Genomic DNA, 10,194 nt, shown 5'->3' with positions numbered 1-10,194 from the left:
TAATAACATAATAAATAATAAAAACTAATAAGAATTTAATAATAAAATAAAATAAAAACAAAATAATAAAACTAATGAGAATTTAATACAATAAAATAATAAATAATAAAATAATAAATAATAAAACTAATAAGAATTTAATAATAAAATAAAATAAATAATAAATGTAATAAAACTAACAAGAATTTAATAACAAAATAAAATAAATAATAAAATAATAAATAATAATAAAACTAATAAGAATTTCATGATAAAATAAAATAATAACAAAATAACAAATAATAATAAAACTAATGAGAATGTAATACAATAAAATAATAAATAATAATACAAATAATCATAATAAAATAATACAATTCCTTTTGTTGGATAGAAAAAGTTCCTTAATCCATAATGCTTGTTGTAATGTCCTACTTATATGTGCCATACAGTACATGTGGCAATGTTACACTGCACATCATACTCTTGTTGTTGCATGTTCTTATAATGATGCACACACGCTGCCTGCAGTGGAAGACGACTGTCAGTAAACACACCGACACTCAACCCTGATGCTTCATGATATGTTGGAAGAGTGAGCCGCCACCCTGCGGGCCAGATGGCCGCGTCACGTTTGCTGCAAAACTTGGACTTGGCACCTGTCTGGGGATGCTAGCATTCGCCGGTGACATGTAGCCATAACTATCATTGGGCTTCCGGTCAAACACAGCACAGATACAGCTAATTCATAGCAAAGATGCTAAATATGTCATTTATCATTGCTCATGGTCAATGAAAGGAAGTCAAACTGACACTTTTTTACACTTTGAATTGAAGCAATGAACATATATTCATTCATTCATTTTCTACCGCTTATCCTCACAGGGTCACAGGGGTGCTGGAGCCTATCCCAGCTGTCTTCCAGTAGAGGTGGGGTCCACCCTGGACTGGTGGCCAGCCAATCACAAACAACCATTCACACTCACATTCATACCTATGGACAATTTAGAGTGGCTAATTAACCTAGCATGTTTTTGGACAACGCAGAGTCAGCTGAGTGTGGAGTTGAACTCGAGTTTCCAAGCTCTGTGGCCTGCTCGCTAACCACATGACATAATTTAAAAGCATTACAACTGTTAAATTGTATTAAAATAGCATTACATGGAGAAAAATACACTTTTGGGAACGAGCTAGCTTACCTGTCATTTTGGTGACGTGACAGCACGGGGTAGTCACGTGACGGTCACATGACAGCCACTCCAAACTCTTCCTCTACATCACTTCCGGACGTAATGAGACGAAGTCCAGCCCAAAAGGTGTACTTTAGGACACTTGAAGGGGTCGAAAAGATCAACTTCCGCTTTGGTGTTGACAGAAAAAAGGCAGCGAGCGATCCGAGTGACGTCATCATTAAGTGGCGAAAAGTAACGCTCACTGGCCCGCTGGGCGATGACGTCACAACTGAACAAAACAAACATTTTTTTAAAAGTAGACGTTACAAAATAATGTTTTGTTTTAATAAAGAACGAAAAGCAACAAAAATTTTGTCTCTTGGCCTTCATTACATGACTTACATACCATACATATTATAATATTATTTATATATATATGATTGTTATATATTCGTCTTATTATTTATATTATTCAGTATATCAATGAGTGTCGTATTTTAGCTTAAATTAAAACTGTAATTAAAAGGGGTAGTCATAGATTGATGGGTAATATTTTGCGCCGCAATGCAAGAAAACACATATTTAACGTTCTTAAAATTGTTCATCTTCAAGTAAATATCTTATTCATAACTAATAAATATGTTTTTCTAACGGTTAAAATAAAAGCGACATTTATTTGAATTAATAAATGGAATTAAATACATTATTATTTTGTTTTAAATAGTGTAACACACCTTTGTAATGTATAACACACCTTTTTATGAAAGATTATGAAAACAATGTTATTTTTTCGACACAGTATATGACACCTTTATTGAATAAATATAGAAATGAGCTGATATGTACAGCTGGACATGAACAGCAATGTGCACAAGTTTGCTTTCGTTTTTCTTTCCGCTTTAAGACTGTTAATCGATATCATTTATTGGTCAGATCCGTTCAATAAGACAAAATAAACACGTGTGGGAAAAAAATGTCAATATGTTCATATCACATTTATTGGCTTATTTTTATGTCCGCATTTTGCCATGGAAATTTTCCGCCAGCACACTTGTGCACAATTAAACAAATATTTGCAGGGGAATTATTATTATTATTATTATTGTCAACAAAGTCCCGTCAAGCAGATTATTACACACAAAAAGGAAAAAAAATACGTATTAAGACAACCAGGCTGCACAAAATGTCAAATAAATGAAAGTTATTTTTAATAATCGGTGGGTGCATAGAGTTTTAGCAGCGAATGCAGAGGACGTCACATCAAGAAAATTGCATTTTTCCCCAAAAGAGGACGTATATAGAAAAACAAAATGTCTTGTTAGTGCAGTATAGACGTTACACATGTTGCTAAAATGAGAATATATTACAGACTATTTGCATGCCGTAACATAGCATTTGTTCGTTAAGACTGGCTTGAATCACGCAAGCAATGAAAGCTTGAGAAAGAAATCGGTCCGTATATATGTACAATCGGATGTTTTAATTCAGTCCTTTCAAAAAAAAAATATGATTGACGCATCAATTTTTCACAGATTGTGTATGCATTTCAAGTTCTGTTTTTTAAACGGGTTGGGGCAAAGAGAACCGAACCATGCTGTCCATATACAGGAAGTGTCCATACATGTCCTGCATGCAGGTTTGCAAACAGACCTGCTTTTTTTCCAAGTCTTTTTTATGTTTTATTGGTCGTATTGCTTCTTTTGCTTGTGATTGGAAGTCATTGCATAAATTAAAAAAAAAATTGAGTCTTTGAATAATTTAAAAAAAATTATGGAGGTGTCAGCGGGAGATGGCAGGAAAGGAGGCCGAGAAAGAAGCTCCGAGGTCGGGCACAGCAGTGCGCAAGGAGCGCCTGGAAGTCACTTTTTTTTTTTTTTTTTTTTTACTAAGAAATCAAACCCAGGGCACCCAGGCAGGTGTATCAGTGTAAATGTTCAAGACCACCGCCAACTCAGACAAGAAGTTTTAAGACTAAAAAGTGCATATAATGCATATAATGTTTTGTAAACAAAGTGAGAAAGATGAAGCGAATGCAAAAAAAGATGGCTGCCTTCTGCGTAAAAGTCTCACATGAAGAAGTCGGCCTGCTTGCTGGCGGGTCCAGCTGCGGTGAAGGTCCTGCTGGCCAGCTTCTCGTACTTCTCCTTGTAAAGATCTCTCTCCTTGGCGAGGCGCGCCACGTCCTGCTTCAGCTGCTCCACTTGGTTCTGGAGGGTGGACTTCTCCGTCTCCAGCATGTGCCGCTGCTGGACGCGCTTGAAGCGGCAGGATTGCGCGTAGCCCCGGTTCTTCAGCGTGCGTCTCTTCTGCTTCAGGCGGATCACCTCCTCCTTGCTGAAGCCGCGCAGCTGCCGGTTGAGCTCCCGCACCGTCATGCTGACGAGCTGCTCGTCCGAGAAGCGGTCCTCCAGGCGGGCGTGGTGGTGGTGGTGATGGTGGTGGTGATGGTGGGCCTGGTGGTGGTGGTGGTGGTGAGCCGCCGAGGCCGCGCTCAGGTCTTCCCCGGCGTACTGCTGCCCGCGGAAGCCGTCGTAGGCCTGCTGGTGGAGATGGTGGTGCTGCGCGTTGCCGATGAGGGCCTCCACGGCGTCCTCCGGAGTCAGGTTGAGCGCCTCCGGATTGATGTGGTGCTGGTAGCTGGGGATCCAGTACAAGTCTTCCAGGGGAGGCTTCCCTCCGCCGCTGTGGTTGTTGCCGCCGCCGCTGCCGTTGCCGCCGTTGCCGCCGCCGTTGACGCCAGCGGAGAGATTCTGGCCCGGCTGCGCTCCGGGGCTCGCGGCGCAGAAGCTGGGCGAAGACGGCACCGATGAGCAGGGCGTGCTGATGGGCGTGGAGGACAGCGAGCCCGACGGGAGGCGGTGGCAGTAGCGGTCGGCCTCCGGAGGCTCTTTCTTCACCTCGAACTTCATCAGGTCGAAGTCGTTGACGTACTCGATGGCCAGGGGGCTGCTGGGCAGCTCCGCGCTCATGGCGAGGTCGGCGGCCATGTCAGTCCATGCGAGGACTCCCGCCCTCACAGCCGAGCCGGGCGGCGCCGGGGAAGGAGGCGGCCCCTGAAGGCTGCCGCGCCGGGAGGACGCCGGACGGAGAACCTGGCGGAGATGCTGGATGGAGAACCCGGTGAAGGGTGCCGGTCCCTCGGCCAGCTTCTATATTTAGGCGTGAATATACGCGTGCATGTACGTGAACTTGTCCACCTGCCAGTTTGCGTCTGCTGCGTCTTCTTGTTGACAACTTCTCTCAGGTCAGATGGACTCTTTAATACCAGGACCCCCCTCCCCCCCTACTGACGCTGAAACCCGAACCTGAAGGATTTGGAGACGCCGACCTGTCTTGCCCTCGCTTCACCTCGGCAGCCCGCTGGCCTGCTTCTCCTTTGGTGTCATCGCAGCCTCCGGAGTCCGCAAGAACCAGATTCAAGCGCAGCGGGGCCGTGCGTAAAGATGCGCCAAAAGTCCAGGTCCACCGCGCCGCGGGTTGTTCGAGGTTTGGATTGAAACGTGACGTGGACTTTAGAACTTTGGGAGAGTCCGAAGGGTCCCGGAGTTGTTTCCGTCAGCCCAGATGATAAAAACGGAGTCCGATTTACATCTTCGGTCCTTTTACGAGATGATCTTCTGTGACGTCATTAATTCCAGGTGCTTGTTTCCTTTGCAAAGTTTTTCTTCGTGCGTTGATGTCGCGTAGACACGCACGCGCGGCCACTGAGGAGCACTGTGGACTTGTGAGGAATGGAGGTGGACTTATAAAGAAGTGTGACGGCCGATGGGAGGAGACAGCAGACGTTTACTCGCGTCGGCCTATAGTGGGAAGCTCCACTCACACCCGGAACAGCCGAGCGGAGCCGAGCGGAGCCGAACAAGGCCGACAAAGAAGGCTGCGCGTGCACACAGAGGGAACAGGTGCAGCGGATTACCCCCCTCTAGCGGACAGCAGGTGGTACTGCACATATAAAAGTGGAAGCATAACGCTTCCTGAGAACGGAACGTTTGTGATTCTTCGACTTCACTATTACAAATGGGATACATTGTTAGACATTACGGTAATTTACAGTGGATGTTTCGTTTATATAGTTTAGCATACATAATGACCTAATATTATATTAGTATGCAATATATTAACATATAATGACATCCAATTAGCTGGACACTTCTGGTCTGTGGAGATGTTTGATGTTCTACAATAATAATAATAATAATAATTATTATTATTATTATTATTATTAGCCTGATTGGTCCTGGTATCAGGGTACTTTGGGCATAAAAGAGTAAAAAATGAAAATTACCCTGACATTCTTTTTAGGTATTTCTCAAAAATCATATTTTTGATATCATGCCATTCACATTTTTAACTTACCTTTATGTAACACACAATGGATCCTCACATTTTCTATTGTTGTACGGGGTAATTTTCTTTTTCAAAGATGTAAAAAAAAGTGAAAAATGAAGATGTTTCTAACATGAAATCATTCTTGTGTGGTCCTAAATATAATACTAAATATCATACAAGTGATTATTCCTAACCAAAATGGCAAAATTGGCATAAAAAGGCATTGATTCTACTATGGGTCATTTTTGACCCACTTATGGAAGAGTGTAGGGTCCAGTCACTCACTCGTGCATCTAAGGCAGTGGTCTCAAACACTCGGCCCGTGGGCTAAATGTGGCCCGCAGGACACTAGTTTGAGGCCCCCGCCTTGATATGAAAGTTTAATGTTTTGATATGGATGCTGTATGGTATCATGTACCCAGAAAAAATTATTACGTTTGATTAATGTTCATGTTAAAGGTTAAATAACTGTTAATAGTTATCCTCCCTATCCGCGTGGAAGTGGTAAGTTTTTGGCTATTTAAGTTGAAAGGAAATAACTTGAAGGCTACCGTTTAGGTGGCTAGTTAGCTAGTTTGCGAGTTAGCATGTGTCTCAAGACCCTGCAGTTGCGCAATATGTTGTGGTATGGTATCATGTACCCAAAAAAAATTATTACGTTTGATTAATGTTCATGTTAAAGGTTAAATAACTGTTAATAGTTATCCTCCCTATCCGTGTGGAAGTGGTAAGTTTTTGGCTGTTTAAGTTTAAAGGAAATAACTTGGAGGCTACCGTTTAGGTCGCTAGCTCTCTAGTTTGCGAGTTAGCATGTGTCTCAAGACCCTGCAGTTGCGCAATATGTTGTAAATAAAAAGAGTATAAATGTGACTATAGTCGTGTTTTGTCATGTCTACAGGGCTCTAATAATGCTTTGTTCATTTTAATCTGAAAAAAATAATTTGTCTACCCACCAACTATATGTGGTTTCTTAAGTTTTTATTATTTGCCGTTTTATTATTATTATTATTATTATATTTATTTATTACTGATTGATTGATTTTTTTATTCTTGATTTGTTTATTTATTTTTCATCTTATTTTGTGCAGAAAAATAAAAATTAAGATATTTGAGAACAGTGGAATGTTTTTAAAAAAAATTGTTTTGAATAAATGCGCTTTTTTTTTGTTTTGTTTTTTTGAAAACCTGATGCAGCCCAGCCTTGCCCAGACCCTAGCTCCATTGGCCCCCAGGTAAATTGAGTTTGAGACCCCTGATCTAAGGGTTAAACTCATTGGGGATTAAGATGAACTTGGACTTTCTGATGTTGGATCTCACTGATGAGGTTTTTTTTGCATATTAGTTAGCTGCCATTAAACGTAAACGGGACACCCGGGTCCTAAAACGGTGAAAAAATGAGTCTCTACTTATTTAATATGGCAACTAAAGTGTGTGTTAGCTTTATCTTGAAGGGCTTATACCGACTGAGAATCATTGGGTTTCCCCTGAGGACCCGCAGTGAGTCCATCCAATCTATCAATCACTGATCGATTAAAGGCTGCACTCCCCTCAGCTAAAAATCAATCGGCATTTCCGCAAGTCAGTGAGGAGGCGGGCGGCGGCTGTGCAGCCCGAGTATGATTGGCTGTTCCTGGCGGTGGTCTGCGGGGTTTTCATTCCCAATTAACCTCGGATTGCATTCCACGTATGAACGAACACCCACCCTGGATATGTCTCTTTTTTTCCCCGAGGAGACGGCGGGGGTGAGCAGGAAGTCGATACCGGTGATAAGCGCCGGGGGAGCGGGATTTAAACCTGACCCCCTTGGTCCTTTCAGTCGCATCCACCACCCCCCATTCCAGAGACCCAGTGACAAATGTAAGGATAACGGGAACCCTAAAATGTAAACTCATAATGACGAGCTACGGACACAGTCTTACCAGTCACAGCACACAACTATGGTGCATTCAAGGACCGCCAAAAAACAGACAAAACATTACCGGTGAAGCATGAAGACATAAACCTGTAAAAATGGGCGCCGGTTTAACAACCAATGGGATGTGTTTCTCTCTGGGAAAAATTTTGAGATTTTTTAAACTTAAGATAAATAAAAAATATATTGGTTAGTGGTTAGCGCCTCACAGCTCGGAGACCCGAGTTCAATCCCACCCTCTGTGTGGAGTTTGCATGTTCTCCCCGTGGTTTTCTCTGGGTACTCCGGTTTCCTCCCACATTCCAAAAACATGCTGACAAACATGCTGAGGGTGGAATTGAACCCTGGTGTCCTAGCTGTGAGGTCTGAGCGCTAACCACTCGACCGCCGTGCTACCCGACCATAAAATTTTTACAATTTTTACACTCGGAATTTCATTCATTCATTCATTTTCGACCGCTTATCTTCACAAGGGTCGCGGGGGTGCTGGAGCCTATCCCAGCTGTCTTCATGGCGAGAGGCGGGGTCCACCCTGGACTGGTGGCCAGCCAATCACAGGGCACATCTGTCGCCAAGCTTAAACTCAAGCTTAAACTCAACTCTGAAATCCTCGACATCACTCATCAAAAGGCATATTCTATCTTATTATGTCTACTATGTGGGCTCATATGAGTGTAAATGTGACTATAGGGGTGTTATTTCATGTCTAGAGGGCTCTAATCATGTTAAATATCGTATTGAGGCGGTGATAAACGCTCTAAATACAATACAATATTACATTTATATATAAGGAATCAATTTTTTATGCCGCTTATCATTACTAGGGGGTATGCCAGTGTCTATCCAAGCTGGTACACACATATAGACAAACAACCATTCACACTCACATTCATACCTATGGACAATTTGGAGTGGCTAATTAACCTAGCATGTTTTTTTGGAATGTGGGAGGAAACCGGAGTACCCGGAGAAAAACATGCAAACTCCAATTCATTCAATTAACAGTCCGACTCACGGTGTCATACAAGGAACACTCAACTCATCACACAGTAACTCAACACTCAAAAAGTATACCTCGGAAATATACAAACATATACCAGTACAAGTTTAATTTTTTTTTTTATTTCCCATAATGCATTTCGGCTGAGATAGAAAATGATAGAAAATGGCGGATGGCCCATAAATACGGTACGTTTATAGACAAACAACCATTCACACTCACATTCATACCTATGGACAATTTGGAGTTAGCCAATTAACCTAGCATGTTTTTTTGGAATGTGGGAGGAAACCGGAGTACCCGGAAAAAAACATGCAAACTCCACATAGAGATGGCTGAGGGTGGAACTGAACCCTGTTGTCCTAGCTGTGAGGCCTGCGCGCTAACCACTCGACCACCGTGCCACCCGACCATCAAATTTTTCACAATTTTTACACTTGGAACTGAACTATTTGCATGTATTAAACAATAGCAACAATGGCTGGCCATTGCCTGAAGACAGCTGGGATAGGCTCCAGCACCCCTGCGACTCTCATAAGGAATAGTGGTAGAAAATGAATGAATGTATTGTTGTGCATTGTGGGCTGTAATATTATGTTATAATAACGTAGACATCATTGTAGGAGTAATCTATCAATATATCGATTAGCAGAAGTTCTAAAGTTGCTTTTACAGGCGTCTGATTGGACGAAACAAACCTGATAGCCAGTCAATATGTTTTTTTTTTTTACGTGGACAGACTTTTTCTAAATATGGCTCCCTGACAATGGCGGCGTGGACATGGACTAAATGTGCCAACTCTGCGAGTGAGGATAAAGATATGGAGGTGTTTCAAGTTCAGGTGCACTCGGATATTTTTTTATCAAATAAGCAGGCCGGCTAATGCGGCGCTAAAGAGCGTGCATTGAAAGTGTGCGTTTAAGAAGATCTGAAGTGGTCCATTGTCAGAGGAAGGTGAAAGTCTTCAGGCCGAGTGGCTTCGGATTTTTTTTTCTCTCTCTCCAGTTTTTCCCATTGTGCTTTTCATAGGAAGACTTCGCTGCAGGAGCAATTTGCCGATTTAAGCAAAGTGGACATCAGCAAGGTGGAGGATCAACATGAGGAGCTTTTGAGCCACGCGTGCGGACCAAAGAGTCCAGATCCAGGAGGTGTGTGCGTGGGGGGGGGGGGGGGGGGGGGTGATAATGCGACTTCCCAAGGAATCATCTTTTGGAATTGTACAGGGATGTGACAGATTAGGAATTCTAACACATAAAAGCAACTCATCAAACCGGAAGGATTCAAATGTATGCTACTTTTAATCCGCGCTTATCACTTGCTAATAAAGTTAGCAATGATAGCAACTTTATACACACTGATGAATATGCATTTCTTATTATGAAAAAAAAAGCTGCTGTGAAGTTGACCACAGAGAAGACTTTTGGTGCAGAAATTGCGTGGGAGTGCTAAAAAGATGTCGGAAATAAATATCCTAAAAGACGGCAAAGTTGGAATGGTTTGGCTAGGTTAAGGACTAATTTCATTCATTCATTTTCTACCGCTTTTTCCTCACAAGGGTCACAGGGGTGCTGGAGCCTATCCCAGCTGTCTTCAGGGCGAGAGGCGGGGTCCACCCTGGACTGGTGGCCAGCCAATCACAGGGCACATATAGACAAACAACCATTCACACTCACATTCATACCTATGGACAATTTGGAGTGGCTAATTAACCTAGCATGTTTTTTTGGAATGTGGGAGGAAATCGGAGTACCCGGAGAAAAACATGCAAACTCCAATTCATTCAATTAACAGTCCGACTCACG

The 10,194-nt window shown here is 42.5% G+C and overlaps 1 protein-coding gene across 1 annotated transcript; it reads right to left on the bottom strand.

Moving 5' to 3' along the window:
- Positions 1-1,930: 1,930 nt before the first annotated feature.
- Positions 1,931-4,974, bottom strand: mafaa (MAF bZIP transcription factor Aa). The gene has a single exon (XM_058073262.2). It carries the CDS (start codon positions 4,136-4,138, stop codon positions 3,218-3,220), a length of 921 nt encoding a protein of 306 aa, XP_057929245.2. The 5' UTR covers positions 4,139-4,974; the 3' UTR covers positions 1,931-3,217.
- Positions 4,975-10,194: the final 5,220 nt, after the last annotated feature.

This window comes from Doryrhamphus excisus, linkage group LG4 (genome assembly GCF_037039965.1).
Source record: "Doryrhamphus excisus strain RoL-2023G ecotype Guam linkage group LG4, RoL_Dexc_Guam_v1.1, whole genome shotgun sequence".
NCBI classification, from domain to species: domain Eukaryota; kingdom Metazoa; phylum Chordata; class Actinopteri; order Syngnathiformes; family Syngnathidae; genus Doryrhamphus; species Doryrhamphus excisus.
Note: the sequence above shows the minus strand (reverse complement) of the source record. Positions and strands in the feature narration are given on the sequence as shown.

Coding starts and splice junctions, on each gene's coding strand:
- mafaa (XM_058073262.2), bottom strand. CDS start 4,138: ATGGCCGCCGACCTCGCCATGAGCGCGGAGCTGCCCAGCAGCCCCCTG.